The following is a 17985-nucleotide window of genomic DNA, read 5'->3' on the forward strand; positions in this document are numbered from 1 at the left end:
TTTTTAAACTCAGACCTTTTGGAAATGGAAATGACACATCTGCTGTAAAATGGGCAGGTTTGTTGTGTCTTAAATCATCCTAGGAATTTCTCTGAGGGTAGGTTCTGCTGTTCTTCCATGACACATCATCTGGTTTCCACCCTATGTTCATATAGTGAATACCTATCTACCAGGAAGCTAAAACTACCACCTTTGAACAATGGTTTCCAAACCAGTGGGGCTACAGAGTTCCATAGCTATGCCTCAGGGACCCCCAACTCTCCTCTTAAACCAGAGGAGGTCACTTGCGTGTACTTTTATATATTAGGTATCTATACACAGCAGTGATAGGAGAAATACTTCTTCATGAAAATGTGTTTGGGAAATCTCTCCCTTTGCCTCTCACACATCACATGCCTTTAAATATTAATTCCTTAAATGTTAATTATATATTTAAATATTTAAAAGTCAATTCTGTCTCTATCAGAACCCAGTTTATAAATTCTGAGTCCAAAAGTACAGAGTACTTAGTAGCACTATAGAAAGTCCATGAGGCTACCTTCAAATATATGACCCCCACCTTTGGCCCTCTGTGCAACAGGTTTGATTAACTCTTATTAAAGGAGTCTCGAAGAGTTCAGCATCATATTATGGTACATTCCGTAAATCTTTATGCAGCACTGTGCCTTCATGTATTGCTGGGCCTTCACACACAAGTACATTTACCAAGGGTAGCATGGGGCATTGGACAATGTACTGGCTCTCGGCCCTCACTTACTAGCCTCACTTCCTTAGACAAGTTCCCCAATGTCTCTGAGCTGGGTTTTGATTTCTAAAATGGATATACTAGATACTCATATAATAAATGAGAAATCTGCAGAAGAGGTTTCTAAATTAAAGTGTTATATAAATGCTAGATGATGTTACCATCACTATCTCACCATGAGAAGAATTTGTAAGAAATACCTTAAACCTATTAAAGTTGGTAAATTGGGAATCTAGAAAATCTGAACTCAGAGAACAAATTTGTGCTGGCTGGAAATAGGTAAAGGGAGTCAAAGGGTACAAACTTCCAGTTATAAGATAAATAAGTCCTGAGATATATGTAGTATAGTAACTAGTAACTATAGGAAACTATACTAAATTATATATTTGAAAATTGCTATGAGTAAAACTTTTTATCACAAGCCAAAACAAAATAACTATGTGAGGTGATGAATGTTAACTAAATTTATGGTGGTGATTGTTTCATAGTATGTACATATATCAAATCATTATCTTGTGCACCCTAAACGTACACAATGTTATATATCAATCGTATCTCAATAAACCTGGAAAATAAAGTTGGTAAAGTTTTGCTCTTGAGTGAAATCATATGCATGTTTGCCATGTTGTTATGTTGGTCCAGTGCCAGATAGTGATGAAAATGTGCTTCTTTGGTGTTTGGCCTGTACCATGAACATGGAGCATGTAGTAAATACAAGTCTGGAAGGCAGGTAAAAATTGTGTACTTTGGGAGCCTTGATGTCAGTTTAGGATGCAATTTAAGAAAGGAAATCCTCTGAATTCATTTTCTACCAAACAGTGAATTACCTAATGATGTATAATATGATGAAACAGATTTTTGATATTATGTATTTTTTTTCCGTAAATGAAATGAAATTTAGCATCTGAAAATTATAAAGACCTATTCAGGTATTTGAATATCAGTGCTGAAAATGTGAATTTCTGATCACTCAAATGATACCTCAATAAGAGACTTAGAAGTGATTGTGTGTTTTATTTCATTTCAGATTAAGTCTCTCAGCAAAAATCTGTGAGAAAACAGTCCTGAAGCGAATATTGAAAGAACTGTGGAAGCTAGTTCTCAACAAAATAGAAAAACAAATTGTCCTCCCTCCTCTGACAGATCAAACAGTAAGTATTCGAACTAACATTTGATTATATTTTCAATAGCCCATCTAATTGTTTTTTGTTTCAATGAATGGTTTTGATCCAGATGAAATAGTAATTAAATTCATTTTGGGAAAAAGGGTGTGGTATACAGTGTCTTAGCAATGATCATTCCAATGACATCACCTTGTACAAATCAATTTTTTTCTTTTCCATTATGGCTTATTACAAGATACTGAATGTAGTTCCCAGTGTTAAACAACAGGATCTTGTTGTTTATCCATTCTCTATATAATAGTTTGCATCTGCTAGTCCCAAACTCCCAATGCAATCCTCCCGCACCCCCATCACAAATCAATTTTAAATAGTGGCAATAGCAGTCATACTTCACACTGGCTTGACATTTCAAACGTTATCTCTTGAAAAACAAATGTATCAAAGTTCAACTTGTAGAGTTATCTGGTCTACACATGTAATTTTTATTTAATTTTATTATGACCCACCCCCACCCCAGGGAAATACATTTTTGATAGAATATGCCCGCTGTGTTTCTTTCTGCAATTTTACAGTTGAAGAAGATAAAGCCAACACTGCTATCTGGAATTTTTTTTACTTTTCCCTTTTGCTTTTATCTATCACCTTCGCACTTCGTGGTTAATACAGGAGACATCTTTTAGTGCATTTGAAGAATGTGATTGTATCATACACAGTGAAATCAAAACCAGAAAGATCAGTTGGCAGCAAAAGTCAGACAGTGGTCAAGTGGATACCCTGTCCAGCTAACTCAGCGTATCCTGAGCCAAGCGAGGAAAGAAATAACCCTAACAAGCACCTGCTATGGAATAATTTTTTTGTCTGTGACTGAGGACGATAAGTTGATGCAAATAATGAGTAATTGTAAACTAAACTAAAATATATATTGACACCATTAATCATGCACACTCAGTCCATATTTATCCAGTGAGATTATATAGAAAATGTTTTCTTGTAAAGTGTTCCAAGGTGCAAAGATTCATATGTTTGTGTTGATTTACGGCCAGACAGTGAGTGTTAAATATAAATCACTTTGAGTTTTGCTTCATGCCATGAGTGTATGGTATAATCATTATAGCCTACACGTGTGGGCAGCCAAATCCCATACAGAAACACACACACACCCCCCACATTCGCACACACCCCTTATTCTGCTATAACACGTAATGCATTTCTGTAACACCAGTGACCTGTCACTTAATTTGCCAATAGAGGAATGATGTCAGTGCAATGTGCAGGTTGGGTTGCTTTATTAGTAAATTTTTCTAGGTGAGAGGCGTGGGAATATAACAGAAGAGTATATACTTCAGCAGAAAAGGAAAGAGCACTCAGCTTGGCTGCTACATAGGCAGGAGCCCTTTCATCCTGTTTTTAAAAAGATAAAAAAGAGGAAGGGGGCATACTTGCACATTGGTCTGTATCCAGATACATGCACCTAGCTTCTCACACATGGCAGGCTACCCTGTGCTCAGAGCTCCACTTCTGCAGGCATTGTCTCAGCCCACGTTATACTCTATTGTGCTGTTGTTTGGGGGTTTTTTTACATTTTTAATATCCCTCGAGGTAGCCCCCAGCTTCACTGAGCTCCCTTTGAGCTGTTCATGCTGTCTCCCAAAGTAGCAGTTATTGTTTTTGATAGTTCTTTGGTAACAAAATTGCATGGACTTTGCACTGCCCCCTCCTATTTTCCCCAAAAGCCCTACTATTTCTAATGCACAAGTTTATAGAATATAAGTTTTTTCAAGACTACATCTATGTTATAATAGCAGAAATGCTGTATATGACATTTCATTTTTTGATATAAGATCTTCCCTAGGAAAGCTAACCATCACCTCAATTTTCTCGAACATCAAGATCTCCAAGTATGGATTTCTCAATGAATATACAGGCTCCAATAAAAACATGGAGACTGCTACTTCAGAATAGCTGGTTTTCCTTATTGTGAAAACATTCTAGGCTACTGTTGAGTATTCTACTAGTGCTTCTGATGTTTATTCTGATGTTTTTCAAGCTCTCCCCAGGGCCTTGGGGTACTAGGGAAAACCTCTGGCTGAGGGAGGAGTTACGAGGGCAGGGCTCTGAGAGATTGGATGGCATGTCAGGTGGACTAGCTCCACCTTCTTCAGCTGTGGATCTTGACATTTTGCATAGATTAATTTTGGGGGGTGGGGAGTGGAGGGAAGTAGTTGCCTCTGCTACAAATAAAGAAAGAAAAGATAAAGCTCTCTGAGGTCATACATACACTACACTAAGCTGGATACACTAGCAGTAACCCATTCAGTAACTCAGACTAAAACTTCCAGAAGTAGGATGCCTATGAAGATAGTTGTATTGCCAGCAGTACTAGGTGTCTTTGATCCAAGTTGTAAAATAGACCAGTTAAGGGCTTATGGCATTAAGGTCACAAATATAATAAGAAAAATAGAGTACATTGTCTATTGACTACATTTCTACTTTGAGAGTTACCGAAGTTATGACTGAGTCCTCTTCTCTCCTTTTCTATGTGTGTGTCTCTAGGGACCCCAGATGATTTTCATTGCAGCTAAAGATCTGGGACAACTATCCAAACTGAAGGTAATAAGAATAAAGCAATTACTAGTTGTCTATGAAAAGTAATGAGCTGAGTACAACTCTGAGAAACCAACCTCCTATTAGTAATGGTATTGAATATGGCAGGACTATAGGAGAATGTGTGTCTGGGATCTCACAATCTGCTTTAAGAATGAATCAGATCAAAATTTAGGGACTGAATTGTACTGTCTTCTTCTCCCCACACTCCATATTTCTCATATTTTCCAATTCGTAGAGCAACTGGGAATTTTTGACTTTGTGTTGAAGCATGAAGCATTACTGCTTTAAATTAGACTAAATTAGAGAGCATATTTTCTTCTCTACAGTAAACTGACTTTGTATGAATAAAGGCAAAGAATGCTTCATAGAAATCCAGAAAAGTCTAGAGAACTCTTAAGGCAAGAAACCTAATGCGGGAAAATAAACTCATCAAAGCAGACATTGAACTCGTCGACATAATCAACCCCATTACAGCAAGGATTTGCTGTATAAATAACCTTACCTTTTATTATCGCTTGAGACTCACAAGACTTTGCAGTTGTGCAGGGAACCTCAGGTTTTTTCCCCTCTAGAATAGGAACTTGATTGGTTAAAATATATATTGCAGTTCTGTGACGGGCTTTTTTCACTTAGCATAATGTCCTGCAGGTTCATCCATGTTGTAGTACATGGCAGGATTTCCTTCCTTTTAAAGGCTGAATAATATTCTACTGTAAGTATATACCACGTTTTTTATCCATTCATGTATCAGTGGACTACATATAGGCCAACGTTGTGCCTGTAGCTGAAATATTTGTTCCTGTTCCATTACTACCTATTAGAATATAGTATAGCATGGGGGTGGGTTCCAGATACTGACCACCTTGGCTCAAATTCTACCTCAGCTGCTTCCAAGCATGTGATACTGCCCAAAGTATTTAACCTAATTTTCAGATTTGGCATTTGTAAAATCCAGACAATGTTAGCACCTGGTTCAGAGAATTGTTGTGAGGATACATGAACTAATGCATGCATTATCTTTGCATGGTGCCTGTCAAGAGTATGCCACCTCCCACTCACAGAGGTTATCTTGCTTCCTCCCCCAGCTGGCAGCTCAGGGTTAGGTATCACTGGCACTGTTTTGTGTGTACAACACAGGCAAAGGATATCCATTTGACTGTATAATTACTTACTGAGATAAAATAGGTGCCCTATAATGTCAGTACTTTATTATATCACCTTCATTATCCCCTTTGTCAGAAAAACATTAAAAGCCAATAATCCATTTAGAAGACATAACCATGACATAAAATTCTCACAGGTATTCAGTGATGTCGGTGGTTCAGAGGGAAAGTAGAAGGTAGATGTCACTGTCAAACTATCGTTTTGGATCTTGATCTCCATTGCTTTCTTCATTCCTCTTATTACCTCCCTGACATTTCTAGTCCCTACTTTGAAAAATGGATTTATATAGTATTGAAGTTTCTCATAGAAAACCATGAAAGTGAAACATCACAGTGGCTTATTACAAAAGAAATAGCCCTATGTGTCTAGCATTCTGTGTGACATCGGGAAACATATTCCATCTCCCCCAGCTTCAGTTTTCTGAACTGAATGTTTGTTATATCAGCTATAACTATTTCAGTTTCAAGTGATGGAAAGCCACACTAACAAAAGCAAGAAAGGAATTCATTGCTCCATGAAACTTTATACTCCTGGGATAACTCTGGTTTCCATCGCTGCTTGATTAGGAAGTGAAACAATGTTACAGAACCCAGTTACTCACTGTCTCTCAACTCTGCTCTTTCCTTGTTTGACTTACTGCTTTAACAAACCTCCCTTCCTGTTTGTAAGATGGTTCTCTGCTTATATCTAACATTTTTGAACTTGAAATCTTGTATAAAAAAAAAAAAACAACACCCCCCCCCCCCTTGGTGCAAGGAATTCCAGCAAAATCCACTGGCACATCATCAACTCTAATAGAATATTTTCACCACTCCCAAGCCAACTACTGTGGCCTGGGGAATGGCATATGCTATTTGGCTTAATTCACATACCCACCCACCCCTGAGCTGGGGGTGCAGGCAGCCCGTTCAAATCTTATGAACACTAAATGGGAGAGACCGGATCCTCAGTGGGCATATGCACGCTACCTGGGAAAAATCAGAGTCCACAGAAAACATCACACTTTAGGTCCCTTCATGGCCTCAAAATTTCCTCAATTCAGTGAATTCTCTTTTGATTATAATGAACTAAAAGCAAATTATGAATAAAATGTCCTAAAAGAGTTAAATTCATTAAGACTGAAATAATCTGAAGGACTAAAAATAGATTCGTGTTATCCATAGGTGATGGAAAAATAACTTAGTTTTAAATCATGTTTTCCAATTATTGTCCCTTGATTTTTAAATTTTTGGTCCATTTAGTTGTTATTATTTGAATTACAGAGCAATAAGCCCTCTATATTGTTATCTAAAAAATTAAAACTCTAGCCAAAACACAGAATTGAAAATTTTTTAACTGAAGTTGATTTATTGTGTTGTGTTAATTTCTGCTATACAGTAAAGTGATTCAGTTATACATATATATACATTCTTTTAAAAATTCTTTACCTTTGTGGTTTACCGCAGGAGATTGGATATAGTTCCCTGTGTTACACAGTAAGACCTTGTTATTTATCCATTCTATATATTATAATGGTTTGCATTTGCTAACCCCAAACTCCCAATCCATTCCTCCCCCAACCCCCCCTTGGCAACAAGTCTGTTCTCTATGTCTGTGAGTTTGTTTCTGTTTTGTAGATAGCTTCATTTGTGTCATATTTTAGATTCCACATATAAGCAATATCATGGTATTTGTCTTTCTCTTTCTGACTTACTTCACTTAGTATGATGACCTGTAGTTCCAGCCGTGTTTTGCTGCAAGTGGCATTATTTCATTCTTTTTTTATGGCTGAGTAGTACTATTGTATATATGTACCACATCTTCTTTATCCATGCATCTGTCAATGACATTTAAGTCGTTTCCATGTCTTGGCGATTGTGAACAGTGCTGCAATGAACATAAGGGTGCATGTATCTTTTTGAATTGTAGTTTTGTCCAGGTATATGCCCAGGAGTAGGATTGCTGGATTGTATGGCAACTCTATTTTTAGTTTTTTGAGGAACCTCCGTATTGTTTTCCATAGTGGCTGCACCAACTTACATTCCTACCAACAATGTAGGAGGATTTCCTTTTCTCCACACCCTCTCCAGCATTTCTTATTTGTAGAGATTTAATCATGGCCATTCTGATCCGTGTGAGGTGATTCCTGATTGTAATTTTGATTTGCATTCCTCTAAAAATTAGTAATGTTGAGCATCCTTTCATGTGCCTGTGGCCATCTGTGTGTCTTCTTTGGAGAAATGTCTATTTAGTTCTTCTGCCCATTTTTTGATTGGGTTGTTTGGTGTTCTATTGTTGAGTTGTATGAGCTGTTTGTATATTTTGGAAATTAACCCTTCTCAGTCACATCACTTGCAAATATTTTCTCCCAGTCTATAGGTTGTCTTTTCATTTTGTTTATGGTTTCCTTTTCTGTGCAAAAGGTGGTACATTTTTTGGTTTGTTTTTTATTATTGTTTTTAACACCTTTATTGGAGTATAATTGCTTTACAATGGTGTGTTAGTTTGTGCTTTATAACAAAGTGACCCAGCTATATGTATATCCCCATATCCCCTCCCTCTTGCATCTCCATCCCATCCTCCCTATCCCACCCCTCTAGGTGGTCACAATGCACCAAGCTGATCTCCCTGTGCTATGTGGCTGAAAAGCTTGTACATTTGATTAGGTCCCATTTCTTGGTTTTTCCTTTTATTTCTGTGGCCTTGGAAGACTGACCTAAGAAAACATTGGTACAATTTATGTCAGAATGTTTTCCTACGTTCTGTTCTAGGCAGAACTGCAAATTTTATGAAGCTGTTTTCCCATATTTTACTAGAATGTCACTTTCAATGTTTTCATTTTAAATCATGGGTCTTTTCATTTTCATGTATTAATTTGAAAGCATATTTGATCCACAGGAAAAGCATCATTTGAAATAACTGTATTGATGAGTAAATTCAGAAATCCTATATAGAAATATTAACAAATGACTACCTTACTTAAAAGAACAAGGAAAATAGAACAATGAGGGAAACTAATTGCTTTTCTGCATGTGATTATGATTTAGGATTAATTCATTAAGCAAACATTTATTCAGATGTTGACATATTCTATATTACTTCATCCTCTGGAACTTATAATGTATGTATATTAAGTATGCCCAACTTATCACTATTTTATGGGATCAGATTTATTTGGCATAACATTTTTTAAAAAATGAATACATCTTTATGAACGGGTGATACAATATCAAAACCAGTTACTAAAAATACATCTGAGACTATGAATTTATGCAAGCAAGGAGTAACTCATTACAAGACTTTTTCAGAGACTACCTTATTTCAATGAGCTATTGCTAAATCCCAGAAAATCATTTCTTGCAAGAATTGTATTTTTCTATAGCACTAACATATATTATGTATTAGCATCTATTAAAAAATAATCTGACCTCATCAAAAAGCCAGTCAAGATTGATGAAGGCAGAGAGATTTATTTAATATAAAGTAAAGCATTTCTCTCTATAATTTGGCAAAAAATTTCCATCCTTTTTTTGGGTCTCAACCATTTTTTAAATATTTTTAAAATATTAAATGGACTCATGTTTGTGTTGAAATCCCTATATCCGAGAAAGAGGCAGTGAGATGCAGAATTGTATATCATGGGTCCAGTTTTCAACAATATTCAAAGGAGTGTGATTCCATTCAAGCATATTGAATCATTTAGGATATGCTGAAGAAGTACAATTCAATTACGAAAAACATATTGAGGGCCTAGCAGGTGATAATTGCCAAGACAGGCACTGAAAGTCTGCAGAAGTGAGTAAAACATATAGATTATCTTCAGAAAGTCATGGCCTCTACTAAATGACAGAGTAAGACAAAGGCTAGAATAGAAGGATGAGCCACTGTCTGTGACTGTACAATTCGTACATTGCACAAAACTGTCCCACTAAGGGAGTGAATGACGGCTGACTTAGGGACCATGCAACACTTGCTAAGCCACATGTATTGATGTGCAGCTGTGCCCCGTAGAAAAAGAGGCACCTTTTATTACTAACCAAAAGCACTGATCCCTTGACCAAGTCATGTATTCTCAGAGCTACATCAGCTTTCCTTCTAATTCACAAAGAGGCACTTACATAAGTTAGAATTTAAGTTCCAGGAGGATAAAAGTCTTTCTTTCATGAAACAATATATCTGTCACCTAGAACAGTGCTGGCACATAATAAGCACTCAATAAATATTTGTTGAATGTTGTTGACATAGAATAGTGGACGCCCTGGGGAGATTATATCAATATGGGGGTCAGGAATTTCTAAATTTTTCTTTTAGACAAAGTTCCTTTATTGTTGTCTTCAACTTTCTACCATCATTTCCCTAAAATAGTTTTAAATAAAGAGAGAGTTCATAGTGAACAATGAGGAAAATGCATTGTTAATATGGAAATCAGTTCTAAAATATTGAAAAATGACTTTAAAATATACAAAATCTCCAGAGCCGAAATCAGTTAATTCTTTAGGAATTTTCCGGGTAATGACTAAGCATTAAGGGTATCCGAGAAAGAAAAAGTGGGAGCATTATACTTAAAGTAGGTTTTATCAGTGATAATTGAATGAGGCTAAAATTTACCTCCTAAATGATGGACCTTCCTCTGTGTGACAGAACAGAAAGCAGGAATTAAGATGGAAAAGCTTGGACACACATTTTGCAGGTTTATCTCTTTTCTTTCCCCTACCATTGGCTTGCAGGTGAAAAATAAAGCCACCTATGAATCAAAGCACTGCTTTTTAAGTAAACATTTAAAAGCATTTTAAAATTAAAACATTCAAAAGCATTCCTTCTTTTGGCAAAATGGATTTTTAGTAAATATCTGACAAAATCATCCTCTAAAATGTGTTCATATGAAAAAGATATCTCAAATGGGAAATATCTGCATACAGGGATTATATACAGATTTTGTTTGAAAACAGTTGTTAAATAAATGAACTGGTAATTTTATAAGCAGTTTTTCACTTGTTTTCCAGGAGCACATGATTCGAGAGGATACCAAGGGTCTGACACCGAGACAGTGTACTATAATGGAGGTGGTCCTGGCTACCATCAAGGTAAGGTTATAGTGTCCCTGGATATGGATCCAGAGTTCTCTGTGTACCCTCAGAGAAAGGTACCCCCATATGCATGTCTGTAGAGCTGTGCCATCCATAGACACAGTAGACAGTTGTACACATACATTCTGGGAGTGTGTCAGACTTAGGCCATACTATGTCATTATTACATCCATATTGCTCTGCCCTTAGAGTTGCTTCCTTTGTCTACCTTTAGAAAATGTGTTTGAAATCTATGTTTAACAGGTGTTTTCAAAGAAAGACATGTACCCCCAAAGCCCAGTTAAATAGATGCTTCAGGGGATTTAGGGTTAACAGAATTTCCGTTTGTGTTTTCTATGCTTGCTGAAATGGTTTTGGAAAGATCAATTTTCTCTTCTCTCTTAGTAAGGACAATAATTTAGTTTTCTGCTGAAAACGCAAAGGCATTGCATTGTGTGCATCAATTTTTCATAGCCAGAGGTTAACCAAAAGTTATTGGATTGTGGGCTAAATATAGGCAGATCTCAAAACATAACTTAGAAGTTCTTTGTTTTCATGTGATTCTTTATAGATTTATATACATAAATTTTATATTTATATGTGAAAGTTTATTAAAGAGTGAAAAATTAATTCATCTCCTAAATTTGGACTGTGTCCAATGTCTCAATACTTCACTTGGGGAAGGATGTGTGAATAGTTTAGCAAAGAACTGTGAGCTACCACAAGCCATTTTCCAAGCACAGAATAATCTCACTGGATAGAAACAGACACTGCAACGGTAGTCATTAAAACAGAGTTCTATTTGTATAACAGTTGGACACCTTCAAAACACTATTACTTCATGACTTTTGTAGTTTCAGCATTTAATAAGAGGACATCTTTTGCTGCTTCAGTGTCAAAAACTGCAAAATGAAATTTGTGAGGTGACTATTTTGTGACACCTGGTGGAATGTGGCAAGTGTGAATTTCAGCAGTGAGATGACAGTGATGGAGTTTCTAAAGATGCAGCCAGAGTATGGGCTGGAAGTATAAACATTTTGCAAAATCTTTTTTTTAATGGTAAACATGAAAAAAGAAAAAATAAAAAACCTGTTCTTTTTGAAAATAATTTTCAAAAATATGAATAAGAAATGACTGACCCTATGGAGTTATAGAAGCACTAATGGCTACAAATAAGGAAGTGATAGTAGAAAAAATAACTCTGAGGCACACCGTAAAAAAAAAAAAAGTAAGATTTTTAAAATCAGAATTCAGCCCTTCATGGATTTTATAAGGTCAATGGATGACTCTAAGAGAGAGCGCAGGAAAAATATGTTCTGTGAAAATAGAGAATGGCATTCAATGTACTGACAGGCCTGGCTCCTGTTCCTAACCCCAGCGTTTCTCTAATTCTTCTTGGTGGGGACAAATGACCACCTCCTGCAGGACTAGTTCTGCCCAAACTCTGGGACAATCCTGATCCCCAAGCAGATCCCCCTGATCTACGTGTTGACAGCTCAACTATCCCATTTTCCTTCCCAGGTCATCCAATGATATTTTAGTTCAGCCTCAGCCACCAGACCCTTGCCTTGCTCTTCAGGAAAAAACTACTGCCTGGTGTCCAACATCCAGCAAATGGATCCACATCATTATCTTGTTCTCCAGGACCAGAGTCTGACCCTGGTCCTTCTGAACCTCAGAGTCTGAGGTCAGGTCTTCAGTCTCCTTATTTCCCAACTTTTTCTCTGGGGTCCCCATGCTAACACCTGCTTTACCTGCTTTGAGACCCTCTTATCTTTTCTGATTCTGAAATTCGCCCTGACTATACTACAAGGCACTAACCGTAATGTTGACTGAAAAGGAATTCAGGAGAAAGAGGAGTACTACTTAAAAGAATTGTAGCCTCAAGAGCTAGTGATTCAGTGTCTGCTGGGAGCCCAGCAAAGGGAATACTGTAAGGCAGAGACTTCATGAGAAAGATATTCTTATACCGGAGCAGTAGATGCTACCCAGGCTGCCAAAGACATGATCCTTAATTCCTCTTTAGCTGAATTTAAGCAAATGAGCTGGACATGAGAAAGTGAGAACTGAAGGAAGAGAATGCTATGGAATTTGTAGACTATAGACTGAAATAGTGTTTGCATTATTTCAGTCATCTTTCATATACGTAAATTCTCTCTCCTGATCCTTATAAGCATCCTGGGTGTTAGGTACATCAAGAATGATCATTCACATTTTACAGATGAAAAAGCAGAGGCTAAGCAGGTTTAACTTGTTTGCCTAAGGCCACAGAGTTGCTTGTAATTGGCAGAGCTGAGAAAAGATTCCAAACTCTAAAATCAGTATCCTTGCTTCTATGTTTCCTTATTTAACTAAATGTTAACAAGGTGTAGGAAAATGTAGCAAGCCAAAACAGGTAATATTCCTACAGGGAGATTAGTTCTTTTTAAGTTAAAATACTGTATTTCAATTATTTAGTTTTCTTTTTAATTATTTAAAATAATGTGAAATCCTTCAACCTCTACACAAGTACCGATGAAAATATTAACTTTCTTAAATACTAAAATTCTAATTGGACTGGATTAGTCATACCAGTTGCAGGTAGTTTCAATTGTAAGTTAAAAGGATAGAACATGGCACAAGAAACAAAATTACAATGATCTGCTGCAGCTGGCGTGGTTGGCCTTAGAGACATTACATTTACCTGCCAACACTGAGCCAAATCAACAGTATTTGAAAATAAAAGGACAAGGCAACAGCTCTGAAACAGACAGCTAACAACTTAATCAGTATGTGCAAGCTGCTACAGAGGCCAATGGAGAAACCCTATTTAAAGTTGAGCTTTTGAAGAACTACAATCCTGCATCCTGTGGACCAAAAAACACATTCTCAGAAACTTAGATAAAGTTAAAAGGCAGAGGACTAGGTACCAGATGAAGGAACAAGATAAAACCCCAGAAAAACAATTAAATGATGTGGAGATAGGCAACCTTCCAGAGAAAGAATTCAGAATAATGATAGTGAAGATGATCCAGGACCTTGAAAAATGAATGGAGGCAAAGATTGAGAAGATGCAAGAAATGTTTAACAAAGACCTAGAAGAATTAAAGAACAAACAAACTGAGATGAACAATACACTAACTGAAATGAAAAATACACTAGAAGGAATCAGTAGCAAAGTGACCTGGAAGACAGAATGGTGGAAATCACTGCTGTGGAACTGAATAAAGAAAGAAGAATGAAAATAAATGAAGACAGCCTAAGAGACCTCTGGAACAACACTAAATGCACCAACATTTGCATTATAGGGGTCCAAGAAGGAGAAGAGAGAGACAAAGGACCCAAGCAAATATTTGAAGAGATTATAGTCAAAAACTTTCCTAACATGGGAAAGGAAATAGCCACCAAAGTCCAGAAGGCACAGAGTTCCAGGCAAGATAAACCCAAGGAGAAACACACTGAAACAAATAGTAATCAAACTGACAAAAATTAAAGACAAATTATTAAAAGCAGCAAGGGAAAAACAACAAGTAACATACAAGGGAACTCCCATAAAGTTAACAGCTGATTTCTCAGCAGAAACTCTACAAGCCAGAAGGGAGTGGCATGATCTACTTAAAGTGATGAAAGGGAAGAACCTACAACCAAGGTGACTCTACCCAGCAAGGATCTCATTCAGATTCGATGGAGAAATCAAAAGCTTTACAGACAAGCAAAAGCTAAGAGAATTCAGCACCACCAAACCAGCTCTACAACAAATGCTAAAGGAACTTCTCTAAGTGGGAAACACAAGAGAAGTAAGGACCTATAAAAACAAACCCAAAACAAGAAAATGGTCAAAGGAACATACATACCGATAATTATCTTAAACGTGAATGGATTAAATGCTCCAACCAAAAGACACAGGCTCACTGAATAGATACAAAATCAAAATAAATATATATGCTGTCTACAAGAGACCCACTTCAGACCTACGGTCACATACAGACTGAGAGTGAGAGGATGGAAAAACATATTCCATGCAAATGGAAATCAAAAGAAAGCTGGAGTAGCTATACTCATAAGCAGATAAAATAGACTTTACAATAAAGACTGTTACAAGAGACAAGGAAGGACACTACATAATGATCAAGGGATCAATCCAAGAAGAAGATACAACAATTATAAATATATATGCACCCAACACAGGAGCACCTCAATACATAAGGCAAATGCTAACAGCTATAAAAGAGGAAATCGACAGTAACACAGTCATAGTGGGGGACTTTAACACCTCACTTACACCAATGGACAGATCATCCAAACAGAAAATTAATAAGGAACCACAAGCTTTAAATGACAGAATAGACCAGATAGATTTAATTGATATTTATAGGACATTCCATCCAAAAACAGCAGATTACACATTCTTCTCAAGTGCACATGGAACATTCTCCAGAATAGATCACATCTTGGGTCACAAATCAAGCCTCAATAAATTTAAGAAAACGGAACTCATCTCAAGCATCTTTTCTGACCACAACACTATGAGATTAGACATCAGTTACAGGGAAAAAAACGTAAAAAACACAGACACATGGAGGCTAAACAATAGGTTACTAAATAACCAAGAGATCACTGAAGAAATCAAAGAGGAAATAAAAAAATAACTAGAGACAAATGACAATGAAAACATGACGATCAAAAACCTATGGGATGCAGCAAAAGCAGTTCTAAGAGGGAAGTTTATAGCTATACAAGCCTACCTCAAGAAACAAGAAAAATCTCAAGTAAAAAATCTAAACTTACACCTAAAGGAACTAGAGAAGGCAGAACAAACAAAACCCAAAGGTAGCAGAAGGAAAGATATCATAAAGATCAGAGGAGAAATAAATGAAATAGAAACAAAGAAAACAATAGCAAAGATCAATAAAACCAAAAGCTTGTTCTTTGAGAAGATAAACAAAATTGATAAACCTTTAGCCAGACGCATCAAGAAAAAGAGGGAGAGGACTCAAATCAATAAAATTAGAAATGAAAAAGGAGAAGTTAAAACTGACACCGCAGAAATACAAAGAATCATAAGAGACTACTATAAGCAGCTATATGCCAATAAAATAGTCAACCTAGAAGTAATGGACAAATTCTTAGAAAGATACTACCTGCTAAGACTGAACCAGGAAGAATTAGAAAATATGAACAAACCAATCACAAGTACTGAAATTGAAACTGTGATTAAAAAACACAGAAAAGGGTACCCTCCTACACTGTTTGTGGGAATGTAAATTGATGCAGCCACTATGGAGAACAGTATGGAGGTTCCTTAAAAAACTAAAAGTAGTACCACCATATCATCCAGCAATCCCACTCCTGGGCGTATATCCAAAGGAAACCATAATTCGAAAAGAGACGTGTACCCCAATGTTCATTGCAGCTCTATTTACAATAGCCAGGACATGGGAACAACCTAAACGTCCATTGACAGATGAATGGATAAAGATGTGGCACATATATACAATGGAATATTACTCAGCCATAAAAAGAATGAAATAGTGCCATTTGCAGCAACATGGATGGACTTAGAGATTGTCATACTGAGTGAAGTAAGAGAAAAACAAATATCATGATATTGCTTGTATGTGCAATCTTTTTAAAAAATGGTACAAATGAACCTATTTACAAAACAAATAGAGTCGCAGATGTAGAAAACAAACTTATGGTTACCAAGGGGGAAGGGGGGAGGGATAAATTGGGAGTTCAGGATTGACATATACACACTGCTATATATAAAATAGTTAACTAATAAGAAACTACTGTATAGCACAGGGAACTCTGCTCAGTACTCTGTAATGACCTATATTGGAATAGAATATAAAAAAGAGTAGGTATATGTATAACTGATTCACTTTTTTGTACAGCAGAAACATAACATTGTAAATAAACTATACTCCAATAAAAATTAATTTAAAAAATTAGAGTATAACTGTGACATTCATGCAGTTATAAAACTTGTCCAGAATATTATTTAACTCATCAATTAATGAGGGAACCAGTAAGATCTTATAACTGGCTCAAAGAAGATATCCAAGAACCACACATAAAGATAAGCAATGAGGAAAGCTGAAATAAATTTACAAATAGAGGCAAAACAGATCTAGCCACAAAACAGTCATCAGTTGCATCCCACCAGAAATAATTAATTTGCATTTCTAACAACTCTCAGTTGCCAGGAGATCGTGAAACATCATTGTAGCTGCTGCTCGTTATTCTTTCTGTACTTCACTAATTTAATTCTCCAGCACTTATGCTCAGGTTTGACAAAACTGAAGTTTGTCTGGGAAACACTGAGAGGGAGAATGCCTTCCCCTCCACAGATGCCACCTAGTCCTAGTTCAGTTTATCCCACTGCTCTTTACAGTTAGGGTATGTTATTTCATCTGATACTTCCCTGGGTCATTACGTAAACAGAGCTCCAGAGCTCACCCCACCACTCCTCCAGGGAAAACAATCAAGTCCAAGTGAAACCTTCCCCTTTCAATACACTCATTTAATATTTTTCCACTTTAAGTATCATATCACCTTTCCTAAAGAAAGGAACTCTGATATTTTTTTTCATCCACCAAAGCACCTGAAACAATTCCAGACTCTCAGTCTTTGATAAATACTTTCTACATGTGAAAATATTTTAACATTTATATAAGAAGATCAAGGTATAGAACAAGTTTAAATATTACATCTTTGTTGACTCTTCAAAAATAAGAAAAGGCTCTTCCCATTTTGCTGTGCCTCCTCTTCATAACCATAGGTAGCTTTAGGTGCAGCTTGTGTTTTCACAGTGCGCCCAGCTGGAGTGGAAAGGAACTGTAAGTGGCCATGGGTTTTTCTTTGGGAGGAGGGTGTCTGCAGTTGTAACAAACTTTCTTCAGATCATATCACCATTGCCTACTTCCTCAGGCCTGTGCCCTTAGTCTTCTCTACATTACGGTCTCTGAAATTACACTCAGATGCCTACAAATGCTCAGAATGTGTTTCTACTTAGGGAAGAAAACTAAGACAATTATGAATTTTCAGTTCACTGACATGTTTCACCTCAGAAATTTTTAAGAAATGGGATAGAGGGATAACATATATCCGTTTAGGAGAGTGTATCAGAATCATTTGTTGAGCTTTTCCAAAACATGCCATTCTGTGAGAATCCTAGATTGTACGAGGCAGGTTGCAATGAGGGTGTAGCTTAGCTTTGTTGGTACAGGGAGAGAGAGAGAACCATTTATCTAACATTAGTAGAACACTATAAACACATTATCATCTCTAAATGGTTGGGAAATAACATCCTTAGTCC

At 36.6% G+C, this 17985-nt stretch overlaps 1 protein-coding gene across 1 annotated transcript in view; it reads left to right on the forward strand.

Moving 5' to 3' along the window:
• UNC13C (unc-13 homolog C) overlaps window positions 1-17985 on the forward strand; it is a 406907-nt gene that overhangs the window by 339259 nt on the left and 49663 nt on the right. The window contains exons 22-24 of the mRNA XM_073801031.1: window positions 1773-1896; window positions 4423-4479; window positions 10623-10703. Of these exons, the coding sequence (XP_073657132.1) occupies window positions 1773-1896; window positions 4423-4479; window positions 10623-10703 (262 nt within the window). The remainder of the gene's footprint in view (window positions 1-1772; window positions 1897-4422; window positions 4480-10622; window positions 10704-17985) is intronic.

Source organism: Tursiops truncatus, chromosome 2 (assembly GCF_011762595.2).
Source record: "Tursiops truncatus isolate mTurTru1 chromosome 2, mTurTru1.mat.Y, whole genome shotgun sequence".
NCBI lineage: Eukaryota > Metazoa > Chordata > Mammalia > Artiodactyla > Delphinidae > Tursiops > Tursiops truncatus.